Below are 25,410 nucleotides of genomic sequence, written 5' to 3' on the forward strand. Positions count from 1 at the left end.
TCACAGCTTTAACCACTACACTAAGAAACAAGTTTTCAGGAACGTGTGATGAAATGTCATATCCAAAGGACAAAGGGTCCAGTGCAGACTTTTCTATTTCAGAGCAGAACTTCTGATCTATGATGTTTCAAAAGACTTCAGACAGCCCTGGTGTCAGAGATGAGTTCAGAAGAGACATTTCAATCAAGACTTCAAAAAAAAAAAATTCTGCTCTTTCATCTTTTTAAGTGTATCAAGTGCCAATGCAAAGTTAAATGCAAAAAATAATCAGAAACAGGAAGAAACAAAATGCAATTACGGGACAGAGACACTATAAGTGACCTTCCAGTAGCAAAACCTCTCCACTGAAAGAAAAGGTATGCCACTCACTATTATGCATTTTGACAAAAGCACAATTTGCATTTACTTCGAAGAAAAAAAGAAAGCAACAGGACAGTGGATACATTAATGCATCAGCAAAAAAGACACAAAAAATAAAGATGAATGGATTTTCATCTCCCTGACCACACACAAAGATATAGAATTCTCCCAACACATGAGCTTTCGAAGAGTAAAGCAATATTGATGCCAGTTTGTTCCCGTCTGGCAGCCCAACACATGCTGTTATGAAAGCTTTTTTCTTTTAAATCTTCATAATCAATCCTTAAAGTGCTGTTCAGCTCAAGATGCAAGCAGAACAGAAGAAAAGTCTCTGCTGTGATAGGGTTCAAAGGGTTTTTCTGTACAAAACAAGGTTACGTTGTAAATTAGTACAGTGTTGAGCTGTCAAATGTCAGATGCACAGCAGATGGGGGAGGCCATGCGGGTCAGAAACGGAAGAATGATGTTCCTCTGCTCCCAGACCACTAGATGCAAATTAATTTAGAAGTCTGTGTGTGTTCATGACAGCGGGCTGAAATGCAAAAATCCTTCACTTCCAGGGGAACTGTTTAGTCTGATTAGGTCCTCTGTTCTTGACAGTGTCTATTTCAATTAAAACGCAACATGACAAACTGTGTGCCTAATAACAGCATGCAAATAGTGTTCGTGATCCACCTGCTGCATGATATCACACTGCTTTGATAAGCAAATTACCAGTCCGTTAAACAAAGCAGTTATTATAGTCTTTGGGTATTTCCCACATCAATGTTCCTAACTGCTCAGTACGGACATGTTATTCCTGGTTCACATGTTTCCTTGTGGAAAATCAAACTTTCTTGGAGCGTTATCAATGAGATGCTTCAGCAAATGTCAATAAATGGCATTTTGAAAAGAATATAATGACATTGCCTCTGTAAATTTTCAGATTTACAACAGACATCATAATGATTTCCACTGTGCAACCTGCACAGCCCATGTTATTGCCTCCTTTTCAAGAATTTTACCATGGTAACCATTGCCAAAACCACATAGTTACTCCAGTGAAAAAAAAAACTGGGTTAAAATAATAAATTTACTATAGCTAGTATTTAAGTTAAAACTATGGCCATTTTTATGGAAGATGTTCTGAAGAACAACTGTTGAGTTCAGTTAAGTATACAGCATGCATTCTGTTCTTGTCTATATCTATATGCAAAAAGCAGTGTCAAATGATTATACAGTGTCCAAATACACAGTATGACACACTATGCAAATATGTGGTGTACTGAGGCATATTCTGAAGTGAAGCTTCTTGTCTCCTTGTAGGGATCCATCCATGTTACAGGCTTTAAGCTAACCTTGGGTTCTGTGGGAATGGATTTTGTCAGATATAAAAGTTGAAGAAAAAAAAAGAAAATTACTGTGATCTGGTTGGCTTTTATTTAATTGTAGGAAAGTTGTTCCTCACTGTTACACTGCTGTTGTTTCCTAGTGATATTTGTAAGCTACTTTATAGGTTATTAATTAATATTTATAGAGCTTTATGAGGTATTTGATGACTTTAACTTTAATTCAACATGTAATTCGTCAAATAACATTCAACTTTTTAAAGAAAGCATAATGTGGTACGTAATAACTATACTTTGTATTAAAATTTAAAGTTGTATTTAAATTAATAGTTTTAGGTATAGGCATACTGAATGCTTTTATTGATGGTTTAGTATTGGATTACTTTAATGTCGTATTTAATAATTTCAATGTTATATATTTTTTTTTGAGTTAACCTACTTGGCACTCTTGTGGACGCTGGGCAGGGTCACGTGACTCAGCTGCTGGACGTTGGCTGGTTCGGCGCTGATCGCCTGGCGTTTGGTGCGCTGATGCTCCTGCAGCTCCGAGCGGCTCTGGACCTGTTGGGTCGCCGGGCGGATCACGGAGCGGTACTTATCCAGTTCGTTTTGCAGTTTCTGAATGAGTTCGTCTTTCTGATCCAGTTCGAGCTCCAGTTCGTCAATGAGCGCGTCTCTCTGTCTCAGTTCTTCGATTTTCTCCTGAAGAGCGTACTGGAGGTCGCGTAAAGTCCCCATCATCATCCCTTCTGAACCGAATAAACCTCCCAGAACCGCACTTTTAGTAACTTTACTGAGAGGAAAAAAAAATACTGTGCAGTAAACCAGCGTCTATTCTACTCCAAAATGACCTACAAATCTACAAAAACGAGAAGTACCTTTGGGGGGAAAGGTCTCTCAGTGTAGGCTATCCGTGTTAAAAGAGGAAAAGGAAAGAATCAGCACTCAATCCCTCTGAGCAGCAGAAATCCTCAGCTCTGACAGGAGCGTATCCGTGTGAAGCTGAGCGCGCGTCGCTCGTGGGCAGTGACGTGATGAATGAATGGAGCTCGAGACTCGCACGGAACGCTCGCGCGGGTCTCAGAAGAGCGCGGGATTCCTGGACAGTCAGTATTACGCATCTTCAGCTATGTACACGTGGTAACCGTCAACTTTTTAGGCAAAACCTTTACAGTAATGTAGAACTATAAAATATCTTAAACTATTTTTGTAGCATTTGTTTCTTGCTAATTGGTTTTCATACACCTAATTAAAAGCTAAATTAAATTAGAATCTCTAAAACCTGGATATGTGAGGTCATAAAAGTCATACATTCCAAACTTTAACACAAAACTCAGCTATAATGACTTTTCTTGGTTTTAAGACAAGGTCGGGCAAGTTGTCAGATAGGCTACTTTTCGAATTATAATAGAATGAATAAAATACCATTTCTTTTGGCAAAAGAATGGTTTGATATTTCTCTGTTACCACCACAGACACCTTGTTGTAGACCCTTACTGTTTTCAAAAAGCCTATAGGTTATTTTATGGCAGGTTTCCATTGTGACAACTAAAAATAAAGTTTTTTTATTGGAATCTGTGGTCCATAACATTTCCATGGCATCGCTGTGGACACCCACTTTTGTAACCTTTATTTTTAAGATGTTGGGTCTTATTCTTTGACTGTAATGACAGGAATTGATCAAATGCTATCACTTGCCATATGAGTCTACACAGATACTGCCTTGAAAACTAAACCTACCTGAGAAATATTCATTAATTGGAATAAAATGTTAGCGCTAACCACCTCTAATATTTATCCTGTCTCCAGTGAGGAGAGCCTAGCTTATAGAGATGCATCAATTTATAGAAGGACATACGGCGCCCTCTGGTGGCAGACAATGAAAGACGCACAGGAACAATGAAAAGATCCGAGTGCTAGTGATTTTTATAATAATAAATAATAATAATAATAATAAAACCTTATTTATATAGCACCATTTTTAACCAAAAAAAAAGTTACAGACTGTAACTATAATATATAAATTATGTTATGATAATACTCTCTGAAGAAACAGCAGGCTGATCCAACAGCCCAAGCAACGTCTAAGAAACAGTCCAAGCATGTTGTGCATCTAATCTGGTTCTGCACTGCAGTGTTCTCTTTGCAAGCTTTAGCTGATTAATAAACTAAAAACAGTATGAGCAGGTGAGCATGAATGAAACAAGCCCTCAATATTTGCAATCTGAAACCACTAGTGAAAAGATCCCAAAGGCCCACGACAGCACCCAGATGTCTATCATTCTTTGGATAGTTAAAGAAGTCAAAAATAACACACAAAGAACAATTAATCTAAACAATGCCTGAAAATAACAATCAAGGAATGCAATATTCATTCATTTTGCTGTTCGTTTCCATCTCTTTTTTTCACTGTCACTGTCCTTGAAAGGACCTCTCTCAGAAAAACAGGCTTTAAATTTCACCTCTATAAACTCTTCCTGCAGGGTTCTTCCTCTGTCGATCAATGGAAAGAGGATCTGTTGTAACATGACTAGTGTGGCAGCCCTTTTCCACCACAGACTCACATCTGCCGCCATTTTGTCTCTTTGGGACCCTTACAAGTGCACCAGCTCTTTTTTTTAGATGACACAAAGATCACACTTTCAAATCATGAGGAGACAAACTCTCCATTATTCCTTAATTAAATAACCATTCACTGGGAATTCTCCCCTGAAAATACATGTTAAGCTTAAGGAAGTGTCATTAACTCGTATTGTGAATTAAAAATTGGGATACAGCACTTCTCCATCACTAACAGGATGCTCAAATTAGGATTCTCATTGCAATTATTGTCATTAGTGGAAAAACTCAGATGATGCATGACAGGGCAAAGTTTGTTTATCAGCATATGGTCGCAGTGTTCATTAAGCTGCAAACAGCTTTTATCCCTCGGCTTCATCCATAATTAAATCGTTAAGGTAGGAGTCATTAGGCCAGTACATCTGTCTTCATACTACCTTCACACTAAATACATAACTGCACATACTATTCTCCAAGGGTGAGCATTCCTAAAAATGCAATTATGAAGACTATTAGGTTCTTTTGGTTATTAGTGATGTGAAGGCCCTTAACTAATGGATGAAAACAACAGTAGCAAAGCTTCTGCCCTCTTGTGGGTGAGGTGATGCTGATGTGTTTTCCACAGAGTCTTTTGAGATTCAGCCTAAACACAATTTGTAACTTGGAAAGCAAGGATTATAGACTGAGCCTGTGGTGGCATTTAACTCATGCAAATACGCTGAGTGCTAAGCTGTATACAGAAATACAGTTGCATTTTATGTGTGTGTATTAGGTGTAAGCATTTCTCCAAATAATTTTGCCAAAAGCAATAAGCAAAGTCTTAAACTTATAATTTGCAACCCTTAGAAAGTTCAGTCAAATCCTCTACAAAGATGCTCAGAGAATCGGATGGATAGGGCTGATGGGAGGGGAAGCATATGGTCAAACAAAGCACTTTCTAATGGCGTATTAAATATCCTGAGACAGGCTCTTGGGCGCTACACGTTCAAACCCTAAAAGCCGATAATGCATGAAGCTTCCTGTATTCAGAGCCCTCTGGGAGCGGATGATGATGATGCTTTAGATCAATGATACACTCTATATCCCTCACCTCTTCCTCTCTTTGAAGTTTCAGAAAGATGCTCTGTCATCATGAGTTTCTTCATTCATGTCCTGAATCCTCAACCTCAAATACACTTAATGATCTACAGATAGAATCAAATCAAATAATGTCAAAGAAAGAGCAAACTATTCAAAGTTATGACTCAAGACTTGTGCAAAGCCATGAAGCATTAATTGCATATGTTAAATAATTGCAAAACCTCACCTGTCAGATTTGGCAACTCTCCTAAAGATTTGGTTTGATAAATCCTGGTGCGTTTGCGGTTCGGCTGATATTCCCTGCGCGCGGTGTGTCCGCGGTCCGATCTGCGCGCTCGGTAAAACGGACTGACATTTGTGAAGCTTTCTCTTCAGCTCGTGAATTTCGTCTTCCCGCTCCAGCAAACGTCTTTCCAGATCCCGTATCCTCTCCTCCTTCAGCATTAAAATCTTGGCAAAGTCTTCCTCTATGTCACTCATTCTGAGGTAGTAAAACAACTTGAATCCCTTTATAATCAACCAGGCGCGCTCTCAAACTGTATCACGCGCCCAGACGAGCTCTGGTTGGGAAGCTCCAGTGTAAAACAGCTGATCTATCCACGTGTTTACAGTTGGAAACGGGAGTCGGCGTCGGTCCAGCTATCGGACACTTTTGTCCCAAACATCCCCGTGCAAATGAACACACCATACCCTGTACAGGCTGTCTACTCATACACGGGTCTTCAGAATAGGCGGAGTTTAACTTTTGTGCCGGGGGGTGGGTAAAGTGGGGGGATACAAATCCGCATCGGAAACTGTAGCCTATATTCTATATACCACTAGGTGCGTTTACACTGACATTTTAAAGCGACGAGACGGTTTAAATGCACTTACAGTAGCCTATATTAGAATGGCAGCAGTGTTAAATGTACTGTCAAACGCGCACTGATTGATATGACAACTTGCTGTGTCCAATACATGAACGAACCATTCTTCGAAAGAATCAGATTCACTTTAATGAATCGTATCTTTTCAATGAATCGGTTACACATTCTTTTCAATTCGAATTTAATCTGTCCATACAGTTACCAACTCACTGAACCGAGTTTTTTTTTAACATTCCCGATTTGTAGACCATGATGAGTGAGCTGAGTTAGACTGAGGGCGGAGCGATGTTAGTTATGAGAACGCATGAGATTTTAAAAATAGCATTTTCAGTTTTTTATTTTATTTTTATTTTTATTTTTTTTCTGCAAACCCTTTTAGTTTAGAGAATAATTTTAGTATTGTTTGAATTTAGGCTATGTAAAGGCAAATATGATTTATATTTTTATGACGTGATTCATGGCTGCAACAAAATGAACTAGAACAAGTTAAACCATAACAGTAAAATTACAAAATAGCAGTGAAATCTTTGTAAAAAGAAAAAAAAAAAGAAAAAAAGAAAAAGAAAAAGAAAAAGAATAATAGGCCTATCATAAACAACAGTGTGAATTTAGTAGGCCAATGCCACGTCGGAATGGCACGTAACGACGTTATGACGTAAAGACTGATTCATTTTTCTCTGAAACGAACTGTTCAAAAGAACCGATTCGCTGAAATGAACCAGAATTTCCAACCTTAATGTCAAAGAGAAGAGCGAACAAGTCTGAAGTGGCAGTTCAAAAGGAGGCATGTAGGCTAATGCATGCATGCTAATCTTCTTTAATACTGTAAATACATAATAGCTGAGATAACTACAGAATTATAGGCAAAATCTAATTTAAATAAAATATTAAATAATGAGTTGCAATTTTTTTCACACCCTCAAATTATGATAAAACAATTTCAGCTCTGCCCCCTTGACAGTCCCAAAATCAAGGTCATGTGATGAATTAATCCCATCCTGTAATATTTAGTCATCTATATATAGCCTAGATTGATCTTAAAAGAAAAACAGTTTTTCACATTATTTTATATTGTGAGTTGAAAAATGCTTTTTGATATTATGGCAATAGCAGCCTTATTTCTTTCCATGATCACCCTGAGAGCTATACAGTAGACTATTGTGCATTCATGACCATTCAGCCATGAAAGCATCATCCCTCTTCATGTTCAATAGAGAAGGACTGTCAATTAGATGCAGGCATAGAGAGAGAAAAGGGTGACTAACAATCTTTTTGTTTTTCTTTGAAAGGCACCCAATGCACAGAAAACTTATTTTAATTTTTTAAAAAGTAGCCCTAACCATTCTATCATAAAACAAATAGTTCAAAGCCAAGCCATTGTAAATGCGGATAAACACACACCCATGAATATGCCTTTATTATTAATGCTATATCCTAAAGTCATATAAAACAATACGCCACTCAAAGCTGCATGTTAAAAGTGCTTTGCTAAAGGTACCATGCTAAAAAGTTAAAACCACTGTGAAACAAAACCTAAAGTGGCTAAAGCCTATTAGACAGAGCATAACAAGAAACAGTAAGATTGTATGGCTGTGCAATTATCTTATTTTGTATAACTATTTTATTTATTATTATTATTATTATTTTATGTTATCATTATCAGTTAAGCAGGATTCAAAATCTGTGTGATGACAGAGATATGATAGGGGCTCATTTTCTGGCGCTCCTGTTGTGCGAATGATGACACAGTGATTAGCAGAGGACTGCTGTGCACCTGAGGGACTGATTGGATTACAAGCAGGCTGGGGTGGGGCTGGTGGGTGGTGCTGGTGCAGACATTACTCATCCTATTCCTGTTAGACAGTCTCTCTCTCCCTCTCTCTCAGTGAAACCCAATCGGATGTCTCAGAGCTCCAGGACCAGAGGACGTTCTGTCAATCATTGATCATTTCTGCCACTTTGCTCTGGATACAGAAGACACGGTCAATATGGCAGACTTGATCAAGAGTGCAGTAAGATTGTAGTAAGTCTAAGCATTATTAGAATATCATATGTTCATACAGTAGTGCAGAATTTTTAATTAAATTTAAAATGTAATTTAATTTATTAACTGTGCTGTATGAACAGAGCCGCAGCATACCCATTTCATTGTGAGTTATTCTATGCTATTAATCACTAACATTAGAGCCATAAACTTCTCTGAAGTTGTGAAAATGACTAAATAAGGTTATTATGCAGACTCCAGTTGAGAGCAAGACACAATTCATGTTAAGTGAAAGAGAAAAATGAACTGGAGAGATTTTGGATGAATACTTGAGAGGATGAAAGCAGTTACCCAAAATAGTTTAGAATAAAAATGAAATCCCTAAAGACCTTAAAGGCTTTATATTTACTATTGCCATCAGTTGCTATGGTTACAGGCACCACTCAAGGCTATAAAAGCGGATTTATTTCTGTTATCTGTCCATATAGACCAATCAAATTTTGTACGTACAGGACAACTGTTTTTAAATACAGCCGTACAGAACACCTTGGCAATGGATTAGCAAACAGTCCAGAATCAAGAAGACAAATAAGGACAACTCATATTTTCTCAAGAGAATGTGAAAATGGTTTGATTAAGACCGCTGTGTCATATGCTTCCTGTGCTGATTTATTATGCAAACATTTCTGTTTCTAAACGCTGGAGTAAATTGGGATGGCTGGGACGCCCTTCTCAGCGGCTTCCAGATACATCCTTACAAAACAAAGCTTGAGAAATGTCACAACATAGCAGTCGGCTCAGAGCCTGTGTGAGAGAGTCAAACTCACGCTAATTACCATCTCTCTGTCTGCTTACATTTTATAGACTGTCACTTCACACGGTCTGCGCTCACATTCTTTAAATGAGGAGATTCAGGTTGATATAAACTGAACTGACTCCTGCTTTCATTTCACTCTGTGTGTGTTATTCTCTCTGCTTCTCACACTGTTGTCTCCCCTCAGGTTAGGCATGTTATATTTTTAGAGAAGTGTTTTTACACGCCGTTCTCAAAGGGGGGATTATTTTCACTTACTCAGGTATCTTGTAGAGGCTTCTTATTAGACCTCATTCTTTGTGGAAAATAGTGATTGGAAGACATCCACTTGACAAATTCAAATGGGCTGATTATCTCTTCTCTCTCTTAGAACTGTATTGTTTTTATTTCATGGACTTCGATTTAGAAGGACTGTCTTTTAATACCAAGCTGTTCCCCCACTCTTTTTTAGCCTTTTAGGAAAATAACTTACACTGTATTTAATGTGAACAACCAGATCTTTGACTAATATCTGACTCATTCATTTATTCTCAGTGCTGTCATTGCCTTGAACACTCAGGAACAAAGCCAAAAGATCTTCTGCTATGTCAGACCATCAGGTTTCCTCTCAGACTGCCCACATCTGGTGGAATTTAGATCTCCGCTTTGGAGTCATTTCCCTGTCTCAGATATGGCCTTTCCTTTTTGACCTGTTGCTCAAGAGCCCAACAAAAAAGCTTCTATGATGGTAGCCAGACGGACTGTGCTGTTGCTCCTTTTTTTATCTCAGGTCAAGCCCAGTTATATCCAAATGTCTTCCCACTAGACTGGGTAGCTATATTGGACCTTTTCAAATGGACAATGAGAAGGGAGACCAAAGTATACAGACAGACAGACAGACAGACAGACAGATAGATAGATAGATAGATGGATAGATAGACAGACAGAAATGTAGCAGTGGCAACTTTTTCAGTTTAAGGCCAGGCTATAGTGTATGTGGTGCAAAGTGATGCTGTAAGCGTAAACGTGTGTGAGTGGAGTGTATCAGACCTTACATGGTGCGGCCGTGTTCTATAACTCCGGGGCAGGACACTCTTCCTGGCAGGAACCTAAACACAGCAAACAGAGCCCCCTACTTCAGCGACAGAGCAGCACAGACAACAGTCACAATCCTTCCTCAGATAACCTGATCTAATTGTAGCTGCAGTGGAAAAACTGAATATCAGTCTACATCGCTAACCCTTCCTGTGTGTGGGCGCTCCGGTGTTTAGGTTGAATGTGTGTGTGTGTGTGTGTGTGTGTGTGTGTGTGTGTGTCTATCACTCAAGTGGGAAAGGAATCATCAGAGAAAGGTCAGAAGGCAGATGTCTAAGCAGAGGCGGGAAGGCTGGCAGGGAACATAAGTTGCTTGTGTATTTTTTAGGGGTGGAAAAACACGTGAAAGTTAAAGAAGGCTCAATCCTTACTGAGGACATCCTGCACAGGCACTGGAATCATTGGATAAGGCCTGTTTAATCACAAACTCTATTCCTTTTTTTGTGTAGACTAAAGGAAGCACTTTCATGCATCCATGATGGTTAAGATGCTAATTTTTGTATATTATATTGTTGTTAAATTGAATATGAATATGTGGCGAGTGGGGCGGGGCCGAGAGGCGTGGGAACGTGGAGTGAGGCCAGGTGTAGTGATTGGAGATGAGCTACACCTGAGCCCCACCGCTAGTATCGAGTCCCACGTAGGAGATGGAAGGATATAAAACTGGAGCGACGACCGTGAAGGACGAGAGAGGACCAGGCCTGGGACATTACTTTATGTTTTGGTTTTTATTTAGGCGCACCAGTCGTCCGTGAGGGGCTGGTGCGCCGTTTTGTATTTACTTTTGAATATTAAAATGAGTTTTGATTGTGCGCCGGTTCCCGCCTCCTTCTTCCCGATGAATATGGAGTTTTGTTCGTTACAGTGGTGCCGAAGCCCGGGAGAAGGAGGGACGCGCGGCTGAAGATCCCTCGCCGCTGTGGTGAATCCGCGGTGCCCTCGAGCTGGCGAGGTGTGTGCCGCCATGGACGCTCGAGGCGGTGGGCTGGAGCAAGTTGCCGGGGACGGGCGAGCTCGCTGCCGACCGCCCACGACAAGGAGGGGCGGCTGCCGTCCGTGAGGGAGCGGAGGAGTCGGCGCCGTTCGCCAGGGGGCCGGAGCCTGCCGCCTCCGTGACGGAATCCGGAGGGGCAGGGAACGGGGGTCTCCTGCCGCTGCCCAAAATCGGAGGAGCCGTCGCCGTCCACCGGGCGGCGGAGGAGTGTCGTGCCGTCCGCCGAGGGCCGTCCAGTGCCACCGCCGGGCACCGCGGAGGAGATCACCCAGCCGGTGGAGGGCCGAGCAGCAGTGCGTCTGGGAACCGGATTTTTTTTTTTTCCTCTCTCCCCTCTCTCGTCCCTGTCGCTCCTCCTTCCATCTCCTTTTCTCTCGCCTCGTCCGTCCTACCCCCAGGTTCCCGCAGGTCCCCGTGAGCGGTCTCCCCCGGAGGGAAGGGGGGGGGGGGGGAGTAGAGCGCAGTCTCGGGAGTACCCCCCGGCCTGCGAGGGGCGATGGGGGTATGTGGCGAGTGGGGCGGGGCCGAGAGGCGTGGGAACGTGGAGTGAGGCCAGGTGTAGTGATTGGAGATGAGCTACACCTGAGCCCCACCGCTAGTATCGAGTCCCACGTAGGAGATGGAAGGATATAAAACTGGAGCGACGACCGTGAAGGACGAGAGAGGACCAGGCCTGGGACATTATTTTATGTGTTTGGCTTTTATTTATGCGCACCAGTCGTCCGTGAGGGGCTGGTGCGCCGTGTTGTATTTACTTTTGATTATTAAAGTGCTTTTTGATTGTGCGCCGGTTCCCGCCTCCTTCTTCCCGATGAATATGGAGATTTGTATCGTTACAGAATATTTTATAGTTGTTAAAGCTTTTATTGAACTAGAAGCATTCTTTTAATATCATAAAATAAATGCATTAATACAGTAGTAATAGTTTCTTTAACAATTATATAGGGATAAGAACAATGTATAAATGTTATGGTAGTCTCCAAACAAGAAATGGGTTGAGATTTTTCAAGTCTGTTTGATATAATATAGTCATTAAGCAAAAACAGCGAAATCACTAGGACAATTTTTTTTTTAAGGGAACATAACATTTGCTGATTCTCCATTATTTCTGTGGTATTATCATCTGCAGTAAATCAAAGTAAATGCTGAGGTTGGCAGTGTTGAAACTTGTTTAAAAATGAACCCATTCAGATGGAATTTGGGTAAACCGGTCCAAAGCAGACTTTTCAAATCATATATTCCTAGAGGAGTGAGTTCAAGTTTAGGAATCACATGTTATTTTCTTAAGAGTTTATGTTCTGGACAATGTCCCTCCACAGTGTGAGTCCTCAAACTGATCGGGCTCTTGGGTGTATTTCAGCTGGACTTGACCTGTATACCAGCATGCTGTTCTGAAGATGACTACATCGGTATTTATACTAAATATATACAGTATATATACTCTAAAAATAATTACATATTTTATGTAAGGAGCGTTAGCACTTGGCCTGTTATTTTTACAGTTATTCTATATATAAAAACATTAGCAGTCAGTGGTATGTATTCATTAAAATAGCTCAGCAAATGTGTGCATGTGTAGACCTCAGGCAGGTATGTCAGGCATGACACTGTGGCATTATGGAGAGTCAGTGTGTGGTCAGCTGTGATTCCTTCTAACAAAATCGTCCTTGTAAATGTCCAGCTTCCTAAAGATAGATGTAGACTTGTATAGGGGCTTCCATAAAGCACTGCATGATAGACCCTATCAAAACAAATTTGACTAACAAACAACATCACCTCTGAAACTCAAGCCCACATGGTCTAGACTCTCTTAATAAACCTACCCTAGGTCCAGTAGTCCCAACATGCTCAGTATAGCTTTGTTATGTCATGCCAGTCTGCGCTGTTGTTCCCTGCAATGCTGACCCTGAGTAAACACGCTCTGGTCCACATCTCTGACAGAAATGCTGTGCCTCAGGTGTTTTAGTGCTCAAAAAGGCCCTCTGACCTCTGACCAGCGGTGAGTTTGATCTAGTACAGCCTCAAGATCTACTGCCGCTTCCGGTCACACATTCCAGACGGTTAACGCCTATTGAAAATACTGAGAGAAACAAAGTTAAAACAAACAGAGTGGGGGTGAAATTATAGAGAACTTGGGGAGAAAAGAAACTCTTGAAAGAAAGACATGTGGAGTACTGAATATTTGGGACTTGATTTAATCCACCAAAAGCTATAGGTTTAAGTGAATGAAAAGGAAAGTCATTACAAAGGTAAAGCAAGTTACTATATTTAAACGAAACAAAGAAAACAAACACTATTTTCTATAGAACGATATGCACTGATAAATTGTTAAGATACACCATTTTCAATTTCCCTTTAGCTGTTTTGCAGATAATTTATAAGTCTATTTAAAGACCTCTCAATTAATATGCGGTCAAGAACTGTGTGCATTATTGTTATTAAAAGAATTAGAAAATAAAATAATTCTGGTTGAAGTGTAGCTTGCAACACTGCACTAAAACAAAATCCAAACAATTTACTCAACGGAGACCCTACTGGCAGAATTTTGCAATAACATCCAATGCATCTAATAAGATTAAAGATTAATTGCAGAAGGACTATGCTCATAATAATAACAATAATAATAATGAAGAAAAGACTGAACATTAAACTGCTGAAAATGAAAACATACAACATGCAGAACAATTTATTAAGGCCTTTTGTGGTTCTCTGGAGCGTTATCCACAATGAGTTCCATGAAAACATGTCATTCTTAGTGTACTTCTCTAGATAATGAAACGTGTTGCCTGAGAGACCGCTCTATCAATCAAATAAACACAGATAAAACCATTTCCAAAACATAGAGAACCGAGATCCAAGATATAAATGATTTTGTTTCTGAACAGATTTTGAGAAATCTAGCATTATATCACTTAATCACCAGTGGATCCTCTGCAGTGAATGGGTGCCGTCAGAAAGAGAGTCCAAACAGCTGATAAAAACATCACAATAATCCACATGACTTTGGATTTAAGTTTGTAAGTTTGTAAATAAACATATCTATAGTTATGACCTTTTTAATTTCATACTGTTTCTTTCGGTAAAAATACAAGTCCTCAATTTATAAAATTGCTTTTTCATCATAATGTCCTACAAATATGTGGGTGAATTTTGAATTAAGAGGTCAACAGGGCATGGGCTTTTTCACTGGAGGAAGTGTTATTTTGGATTATGGACTGAATAGAAGTGATGGTTTAAAATGAAAATGCCTTTATGATGGGATTATTTGGATTATTGTGATGTTTTTATCAGATGTTTGGACTATCACTCTGACGGCACCCATTCACTGCAGAGGTTCATTGGTGAGTAAGTGATGTCATGCTAAATTTAACCCAATCTCTTATGACAAACAAAAACACAAGCTCATCTTGGATGGCTTGAGGGTGAGTATATTTCCAGAAATTTTTCATAAATACTATTCCTTTAAGATGTCAGAACAGTATTAACTAAAATGAATAATTTCACGTTCTGACAGTTAGCACAGTCTTAGCTTTTACCCAAGATGCTACTGCAGTTGTACAATGTACAATCTGAAAAGCAACAATTCACAGAACGGAAAGCTCAGATAGAAAGAAAAAACACCAGCTTGAGTTATTGTTGAGGTGAGTAAAAACAGAATGAAAGGAAGACAAAAGTTCAAATCAGAAGAACAACACATAGAGGGAGGCTTTCATATTTTGTGTTTTATGGTCCTCTTACTGTTCCCCACTGTGGCAGAGTGTGTAGTCATTCTCAATGAGAGCTCACACAAACAAGAACACATAGATGTGCGAGTCAGACACAAGAGTAAACATTGCCCTAGGACAGAAGACCAAAATAAAAGCATGATTTAATATCCGAAGATCTCTTCAGACGTCACAAAATGCGCCAGACTCCTGCTGAGAGTCTGCGTCTCATCTTGGCCTGTACATGTTTGTGTAAAAGCCTCTATGTGAAGTGGTCCTCCTTGTGTTTAAAGATCTACTCATTCAGAACTCGCATTTTAGGAAAATAACAATTTTAAAGGCATTGCTTCAGCTTTTTGTGCATGACTGCACTGCCCCACATTAGGCCACATGTATCCCAGCATTCCATGAATCAATGGGAGAGGAATAGGGTGACTAAAGAAGCCTTGGCATACACTCACAAGCTATTCCTTTACCAAAACACTTCACTGATTTCCCAGCTGCCTCAAAATAGAAAACACTGTAAATCTCCCACCCCACCATCTCTCTCACGTCATCTTTCATTCACAGTATCCACTATATGCTACTCACAAACACTCTTGAGCTAAAGAATAGACTGTTTCTTAAAAGCAAAGTGTGAAATTTCCACACCACTACCTTAATTAAACCAAAATGAAAAAATAATGACTTTTCAAACAGTGTTGAGCACTTTGAATGAAAATGTGTGTGCATTCCTCTGCTTGTAAACAGGACGCAGCGCATCCGGGTTCTATGTCAGAACGCCAGTGTCGTGGTACAATCTTGAAATTGTTGAATAAAGTCATTATTTTCATTTTCTTTGCACACAAAAAGTATTCCTTAATACCTTCCTGGGCCTTGAATGTGTCATTTGCATTGCTGTCTGCAGAGACAGAAAGCTCTTGGACTTCATCAAGATATTTTAATTTGTGTTCTGAAAATGAACGAAGGTCTTACAGGTTTGGAACGACATGATGTTGAGTGATTAATGCCAGAATTGACATTTTTGGGTGAACTTTCCCTTTAATATACCTGGAGAGGGAAATCCATTAGGATCTTCATTCACCTCAGTAGAGTTCAGCTGAATCATTCTAAAAAGAATGTAGAAGTGACAATCATGTGACTGATTAGATTGACTAGCAAATGACACGACACACTCAAAAGAAGGTATTGATGAAACATAACTCGTGTTTTTACTATAATTGATTTATTATAGTTAAAAAAAATTGTTTTTATCAAATCCCTTTTTTTTTCATTGATGGGTATTAAAAAAGCCAAAATAAAGAATATTAAGTGAATTTATATCCCCTTATTTATTTACTTAAAAACAAGAATTCTTTGTTTTTACTATAATATAATGTAATGTAATGTTATGTAATGTAAAATAATATAATTAGTAAGTTAGTTCTTTATTTTTAAGTTTAAATGTATATCAATGGAGAAGAAAAAACTTTTTCTGCCTAATGGCGTTACAACATATACCAGCAGGAGCTGACTGATAAAGTTGATAGAACACTTTTATGAGAACCTCAAAACAATTTTGTCTGAACTTAAAAAGAAGAGCAGTCCCAACAAATCAACCAAATACTCTTTGAAAACATCTTTAAGTTTTGGACCAAGTTATTCTGAAAGAATGTAAAAGAACTGAAGTGATGGACTATCACATGAAATCCGCAGGAGGTGGTGAGGATCCACAGGGTTCCAGATTGGAGAACAGCTGATGAAATGAGAGCCAGGACAATACAGAATGTCACTCAGCCAGAGAAACACAAGGACATAAGGGCTGGATTAAACTCCTACTTCACTCCTACACACACACACACACACACACACAACCCACATGATATCACAGTCACAAAAAACTAAACAAAACAAAAAACTTGAACTTGGAAACCAAGTTGTAGTGTTTGCCGGAATCAGTTCCAAACGATGAGAAAATGTCAGATCATCTCTTCTGAGAAAACACATGATTTGAAGGTTAAACTGAAGGATTTCAAAATATTCAAAGACTAGTTTGGTGAAAACTTACATTAATTAACCTCCAATTAATTTATCTAAATTAAAGGTATGTTTAATTTGAATCTGTTAGAACAATACCTCTAACCAGCTATTATATACATTTCATGAAAAAAATAAAACGTTATTTTTGATAGTGTCTGATCTTTTGTGATCTGATATATATATATATATATAAAGTTACATTCTGAGAACAAACAAATAAAATTAATTAATTAATTAATTCCACACAGTCCTGAATCCAATTCATTCTAAATCAAACTAATGACATCTGAGTTCGCACTGTCCTCTAGTGGTCATATTCTGTTATAGCTCTAGATGCCTGCGGGGGCATTCAGATCGATATTTCCCAGGCCCTCTTGATCTCGGACACTTTAGAGCTGTTATTCCTGCTGCTCCATTGATCTATACAAAAAAACTGCTAACTGTGCACAATATACGGAGCAGTCTGAAAGTCAGTGTTCCCTGTCTGCATACTGAAAATTCCATACTTAGAAATGTTTATACTTAGAAATGCATATGCATACTTAGAAAATGATTAATCCCGACTAATGGCATAATGTAACCTTTTTTTTTTTTTTCATAATGTGTGTGTGTATGTGTGCACTATGCAATATATGTACACACACACACAGACACACATGTATATATAGTCCTATTTACATGTATGTGTGTGTGTATTTATATGTAAACACAAACTTTTGTTTTGGATGCTATTAATCGCAGTCACCATATATTAAGTCTCTCCATCTTTTCTACAAGTTTTCACGTGACGCCTCCTAGTGCTAATGAAGAGAATAGACGTGATGTATTGGTGTAGACAAAATAAATAATCTACTGTCTATTATAGAGATTCAGGGTGATCGATATACGTTGTCTATATCCGTCTGATAAAAAAGGAAAAAAAGAAAGAAAATACCTTCATTCACATTTTATTGTTACTGATGATTTTAGCGTGGTTCTACATACTGTAAAGAACATCAATATCTTTAAATCCAAGTTACTTAAAGTTGTTGATGCTATAAATCCACAGTAATGTATCAAACTGTTTACACAAACTATATATACAAAATAAAAATAAATATATACAATCCAGTTGCCAGTGTGGGCCAGTCCATGATTTGATTCTCAGATTATCTATTGCGTTTGTGTGAGCAGATCTTTCAGATTTATCATTCTTGAGGCCCAGAGTTGGATCCATCTTAACTATCAGAGAAAACAGCTATAAATATTTTTAGGCCTAATCAATTATTACATCAAGCCAAAGCCAATCCCATCCTGCTGAGGATCTCTGAACAAGTAATCCACTTTATGAATTCACATTTACACGTAGTCTACGATCATTCCTGCTTCCAGATTTCATAAGTGTGGGGGGAAGAATGCTGGCTGGAGAAAACCATCGGGCAAAAACGGATTGAAAAGCCCACCGGAAGATGCCAGGTGCACCGGACCAGAATGAAAGAAGAAGTTCCCGGTGCTGAATGGAGGGTGGAGGGCAGATGTGGACCCACAGGTAGGGCTGATGTTGGGTAGAGAGTTCGTGGCGGATTGCAGGGAACTCTCAGCACCAGGGTTCTGCTTTTTCCACTTGGTTCTTCGGTTCTGGAACCAAATCTTGACTTGGGTTTCGGTCAGGCTCAGAGACAGCGCGAGATTTAGGCGCTCGCACACGGATAAATAACGCGTAGTGTGGAATTTGTTCTCCAGGGCCATCAGCTGTTCGTACGTGAACGCGGTTCTGGCGCGCCGCGGCTTCGCGCAGCTGTGATCTGACCGACGCCGCCGCTCACGCGACAGATCATCCGGCGCTGGAGTGATCCTCTCTTCTATGAGGCGCCATGTAGGATTTAAATCAAACTTCGCTTATCAATACATACATAAAACACGTGCATATACACCTATACATTACTCGCATATACATGCATACTACTGAATGTTCAAAAATACATATATAAAATACACGTGAACACTAATATGAAATCGATACCAATACATATAATGTTAGCAATGTATGCATACACACTTGTGAATAACTTGCGTATACATATAAACTTGACACGTGCATACACCTACAGACACTCACATATACATATTAACTTGATCCATGCATATACACCTATTAAACACTCGCACATACGTATAAACTCGCTGCATACAAACACAACTGCACATACTCGCACATACATATAAACTTGATCCGTGCATATACACCTATTAAACACTCGCACATACATATAAACTCGATGAGCGCATACACATCCATAAAACACTCGTGCATACAAAAACAATAACATTTACTACCGTATACAGTTCAGATGAGAAAAACATGTGTACATGTATATATGCGAGTGATTTCATATGTGGATGTGCGTGAATTTTCAGTATAAACGGAAGGCATTTCAGTGTAAACGGAAGTAACCAAATTTGCAATTATGGACAGGGATCTGTGTCATTCCTAATCGTTTGCTCAGTCATTCAAAAAAAAAAAGTTTTTAATAACAAAACGAAATCGGAATGTTATATGTATATATACACACACACATGAACTGGAAGATTCTTGATCAAATTTCTTTTTTCCCAAAACTGATACATTTAGTAGATAAAATGTACTCTATAGTTAAAAAAAGGTTGTAAAATGTCTTTATACACTTTGTTTTTGTCTTTAATCATATACTGCATTGTGGTGCACTTTGAGATGAATTGTCCACAGACCATGCTCTTTTTTTTTTTTTTTTTTTTTTTTTTTACAATACCCTTTATTCACGAAACATGTTTTATTAGGACGTGCTTGATTTGATTACCTTTGATTATCTTGATTTCAAAATTGTGGATTTCAGGAACAGAATGTAGTAAAACTTTAAAACTGGTTAATAATACAAAATTTGTATCAAACAATTTTTTTTTTTTTTTTTTTTGCATATGATGTTTAACTATTACACTGATTAAGTACACATCCACCATCCCCTGCATCAGATAATAAAAAAACTTAATTCTGAGAAGGTTGGGTTTACCCATGTCTTCATGTATGTGTGCAGTAGTGGCTCATATATAACTTGAGAATGAGTCTCCCCCATTAGAAGAGCTTCTGCAAACTAGGAACAAAATAACAGGCAGAAGTGCAAGTATCAAACTCTGCTGATTTGTAACATATACATTAATTACAAACAAACATTCTCCACATGAACTGTAGGCTCTCATGCACTTCCATGTGAAACCTTTTTTAAGGAGAAAAAAAAAGTTAAATAGTTGTTACTGCATATGAGTCTTTATATATAGTCCTTTATTCTCAATGACACCAAATATCTCAGACACTGAACATTTCATAACACCGGCGAGTTCAAGGACCATAATATCACACTCGTCAGCAGTAAGTTAATTGGCAGTTTCGATCTAGAAAAAGGTGAGAATTTCACAATTTCACTTCTATGCAATCTTCACGAAATAGTCCCAGTCCCACTTGAGCTTAGCCATTTTCAGAAATAAAACCCTTTCGCACATGAGTTTAAAATATTCTAGCTGAGCCCCAGCGTGAGTTTCTTTAGGCGACCGTTATTTTAGAATGTACCGCCTTAATGTTTCCATGGCGACGCGTCATGCTTGTCATGTGACAACACAGCCACGATAGATCTGTATGACACATGGATCGCTTTTATTTTGTTTTGTTCAAAATATTTGCAAACATACTCACTATATTATGAAGTTATGATATTCCGATTCTGTGCAAATAGCTTAAACACTTAATTCTGAAAATGGCTAAGTTCACTAGTGGGACTTAGTTGGGAACACATTTTATATTTTTTAACTAGAGGCAAAACTGTCTCTCTCTCTCTCCCTCTGTGTATGTGTGTGTGTAACGTTAACTTGCATAGCGTTTGGAAGTTATTTCGTGAAGATTGCATAGAAATGAAATTCTCACCTTTTTCTAGATCGAAACTGCCAGTTACTTTACCACTGACAAGTGTGATATCACGGTGAACTTCGCCGGCGGATGATCGCATCGTTTGCGGTGTTATTGATGCTTTGTATGCCACCAGGGCTCGAAGGCCGAAACAAAGTGCGCGATTCAGATTGTGTTTCTGACTGCAGACAGAGACTGCAGGTGAGCAGGCAACACAAACTGATGGTAATTGATCTTATAATAGTGGGCGAAAAAAGAACATTCCGCAAAATGCTTCAGGTGTAGCACAATCCCGGTCCATGATTGCAAATGCGGTATTTAGACAGGTTACTTCCGTACACGCTTAAACGACTTCCTTTTAAACTGAAACGCCTTCCGTTTACACTGAAATGCCTTCCGTTTATACTGAAAATTCACGCACATCCACATATGAAATCACTCGCATATATACATGTACACATGTTTTTCTCATCTGAACTGTATACGGTAGTAAATGTTATTGTTTTTGTATGCACGAGTGTTTTATGGATGTGTATGCGCTCATCGAGTTTATATGTATGTGCGAGTGTTTAATAGGTGTATATGCACTGATCAAGTTTATATGTATGTGCGAGTATGTGCAGTTGTGTTTGTATGCAGCGAGTTTATATGTATGTGCGAGTGTTTAATAGGTGTATATGCATGGATCAAGTTAATATGTATATGTGAGTGTCTGTAGGTGTATGCACGTGTCAAGTTTATATGTATACGCAAGTTATTCACAAGTGTGTATGCATACATTGCTAACATTATATGTATTGGTATCGATTTCATATTAGTGTTCACGTGTATTTTATATATGTATTTTTGAACATTCAGTAGTATGCATGTATATGCGAGTAATTTATAGGTGTATATGCACGTGTTTTATGTATGTATTGATAAGCGAAGTTTGATTTAAATCCTACACGGCGCCTCATACTCTTCTCCTGCCTCCGCTTCTTCACAAGAAAAGCCCGATCTTACATTTCTGAGCGAGGCTGATGAGTCCAAGTCAACATCTGGATCAGGAGGATGGAGTCTGACGCAACTTTGATGGTCATCAGTTGATTGATCACCTGTCAAAAAATAAATAATAATAATAAAATAATAAATAAATAATAAAAACAATTATTTACTGAACAAGCTTTAACCTTAACTTAAGTTTTTAACTTTAAGTTTTTTTTTTTAAAGTTTGTTGTGAAATTATAAGGTTGCAGAGCGTTCTGATTGGTGCTTTGGGTGAAAGGCTACTAATTATTAGGCTATTTTAGAGTAAAATTGGCCTAAATCCGAAGTCTTCTACGAGTTTTTTTTATTATTTTAATTCTTCTGAATTAGCCTAATAATAGTTAGGCTGCACATTTTTTTTATTAGTGAAGTAAGGCCCTAGTAAAAAAAAAATTAAAATAAATAACAAATAAAAAATGACAATAAACATAAGATCAAGATAATAAATCTTGTCCAGTGATTAGCGGAAGAAAAGTATCTGGCATCTATAAATGTGCTGACAATGAAAAAAAAAATGTGAGGGGTGCTGTATAAATGTCGTGTTCAGGAATAGGGGGAGGTTCTAACTGTGAGGATTTTTAAGAAAAAACTGATCCCTCAACAATTTCAAATTACAAATCGCCTCAAATGTCATGTTGTGGAAAGAAACCCTAGTTAAATCCAGCTTTGCCATTCAGCCATGACGCGCTAATGGAGTTTCATAAATACCGTATATTTGTCGGCAGATCGATAAATGTCATCTATTTAAAGGGAAGTTTTAATCGAACGATATTTGGGATCAGACATGGCAGGGGTTCGAAGTTTGGAGCCGCAAGCTGCTGGAGGGAGATATGCAGCATCCAGTAATGGGATATCGATCAAAGTGAGCGCAGGCATCCTCAGTGGGACGATTTAAACAATTATCTGCCCTGACTGTCCCAGTGGCAATCACTTACTCCGCGGCGGCTGCTTGAAGAAAACGCAGTCTTGGAAATGAGGGGAAGGTCAAATTCTACCACCTAATGACACAAAATGACAGAAAAGATCTGTTTGGAGGATATCTACAGCTGAAATTATGATGTTTAACCATAATGTATTTTTTCTATAGCCTATGTGAAAATACATTCAAACTCTTAGGCTATTTTATAATAGCCTACAATAAGAATGTTTTTTTTCTTCTCAGAATTGTAAAGGATATGGCACTTCTAAAAGGCATAGCCTATCCTCTAAAGAAAACGGTTGCGGAGGTCTCAAAAATATGCATTATTTGAACATACAAGTTTATATGTGGCACGTTTCAAAATCATTATAAAACAATGTTTCAGTAACCTAAAAAGGTGGACTACAAGTCGTGTACAGAAGTCGCGATCGTCAGGAGGTACGTAGTAACCATAGTAACAGCTGCTAGATCGCTGCCTGTATCTGACAGTGTATCAACAAAACATGCAGTATTATTTGTTACATCATCAAAGTTACACATCAGAAATATATTAGCTAGTGTTTAGTTTAAAATGCGAGACAACGTTTAATTGAATGTCGTCAAACATTGAGAAACTATTTTAAAAGTTGACCCCTTTATAAAAAAAAGGGTCTAATTTTTACACTGTTTTGGTTATTATTATTTATCATATATCCTCACCTATGTTTTTGCAGATTGAAAGCTCAGTACTTTCTTTCCCGTTGCGCCATTCCTTCAAACTTCCCAATTCCGTGTCACCTGAAGATGACGTCCGTTCTTTCTCCGACACAGCATGCGATTTTTTACTTGAGAACTTTTTAGGATCCAGTATGTCAACAATCGAAAAGGAAATCCGATGACCTGATGTTGCTTTCACTGCGGACTCCTGATATTCAAGCATTTTCCAATTTCCAGTAGTATTTCTGATATCTTATTTCTGTATTCTCTTACAAAGCAAGACACAGAAAGTGAAGGCAGCTTCTGGTCGGATCTGAGGCGCTGCGGTCAGATATCAGTGGATGAAGGTGTGCTTGAGCTCTTTAACAGGTCCATTAGAGGAGACGCGTGAACACGAGCGTTTAATGGGATCCCTTTCGATTGGCTGAGAGCATTCGGTACTTAAACCTGCGCTCATTTCAATCAATAGGCTACAACACGGACGAATTCCCAGACTGACAAGTGACATAACTCAAGAAACTGTTGCATCTAATCCTTAGCTATACTCTTCAGTGATCGTTTGCACAGTAGCCTATATGTTTAACAAAGAACACTTGCAAGAATTTTTTTTTCTTTTTACACTGTAAAGGGTTTTTGAGTGAGTTATATAATACTTAAGTGTACTTATCAAAGATTGACATTGATTTCTGTCATATGACAGTAAATGACAGTAATTAAAAATATCTCTATCCTTCAATCCTTGTTACTCCCGACAATAAAATCAGCCTTTCAGTAACAAATTAGAAATATTATCATTGCCAATTTTGCTGTCAATGATATTTTTTTCTGGCAAATAAATTATATGGTTTCAGTAGAGTGTGTTGGCTTATTTCATAGTCAATAGCTTAAGCCAGTATCTTCACATTCACAACGTGGCATCAATCTGCCAAAGCTTGGGATGAATCAATAAGCGTGTGTCCTGCACTGATAAATGAGGAGCTCTCCTTCAAAGCGCTTCTGTTTCATTATCTAGCTAGTGATTTACTTCTGCTAGTCTATTTACCAAAACATATACATACATTAAAATAAAATATAACATAAGCTACTGACTCATTTCCCAAGACAGGAAAGCTTAAACTAGCATAAAATACATGAAAGTCTTTGATATTTAGAGGGGCCACACTTAAATGGATAATTAACATAAAAAATATATATTTTAAAATGCCTTACAGTTAAGTCAATGGAGCCCAATCACGTTTGGACCAAAAAAAAAAAAAAAATACATATACATATACATATATATATGTATATATATATATATATGTATATATATATATATATATATATATATATATATATATATATATATATATATATATATATATATATATATATATATATATATATATATATATGAAGAATTTTCAGTTTTGGTTGAACTAACATTTAAGAAAGTATAAATAGCATTGCATTCAATAAAATATATCAACATTTTAAAGGAAAATATTTTAAGGGGAATTATAAAGATTAACTACACCTGTGAACTTGAAGTCAACTAACTTCATAAATCTACTAAAAATTAATTGCAAAAAGAATAGAAAACATGAGAAAAGCACATCACTTAGTTATGTTTCTACTGCAATGAAATTCAATGTTTAAGTGGCTTTAAGTGAGAAAATATCTATAGTAAATCAAAAAGACAAGTGCATTGTCAGAATACCACACACACACACACACACATGTGCAAACGCTGCATCAATCCTTTGTCCACTTCTCAGATGACAGATGTTGATTCTGCTCCTATACTTCATGAAACAGATTGACTTAACCTCCCATGCACCACCATTCAACTGTATTTGTTTGCTGGCAGCCTGCAGTGTATATTTTGTGGTTGCAACATGGTCAAACTTCAGACGCTCACTGTCTGAACAGGGACTGTTTGCTTGCATTAGCATATTTATGCAGCCTGCATTGAGTGAGCTCCATAAGAATAGGGGCTGAAGTCTTTCCTGCAAGTTTACAACTTCCTTTCTGCAGTCTTGACACTATGCACATCTGTTTACAGAAGACCAGAGCACAAAAGTGTGGCCCA

The 25,410-nt window shown here is 38.2% G+C and overlaps 1 protein-coding gene and 1 pseudogene across 2 annotated transcripts in view; both read right to left on the reverse strand.

Moving 5' to 3' along the window:
* LOC128025961 (cGMP-dependent protein kinase 1) overlaps positions 1 to 6,042 on the reverse strand; it is a 56,237-nt gene extending 50,195 nt beyond the window's left edge. The window contains exon 1 of one of the 2 annotated variants that reach the window (XM_052612603.1): positions 5,554 to 6,042. In XM_052612603.1, coding sequence (XP_052468563.1) covers positions 5,554 to 5,807 — 254 coding nt within the window. In that variant the 5' untranslated portion in view covers positions 5,808 to 6,042. Of the gene's footprint in view, positions 1 to 2,127; positions 2,751 to 5,553 lie in introns of those variants that run through there. The other variant, XM_052612602.1, reaches the window with a different exon arrangement.
* Positions 6,043 to 17,713: 11,671 nt separating this feature from the next.
* On the reverse strand, positions 17,714 to 23,651 carry LOC128025964 (NK1 transcription factor-related protein 2-like; annotated as a pseudogene).
* Between the last annotated feature and the right edge of the window lie 1,759 nt (positions 23,652 to 25,410).

The sequence above is a fragment of the Carassius gibelio genome, chromosome A13 (assembly GCF_023724105.1).
Source record: "Carassius gibelio isolate Cgi1373 ecotype wild population from Czech Republic chromosome A13, carGib1.2-hapl.c, whole genome shotgun sequence".
Classification (NCBI taxonomy): Eukaryota; Metazoa; Chordata; class Actinopteri; order Cypriniformes; family Cyprinidae; genus Carassius; species Carassius gibelio.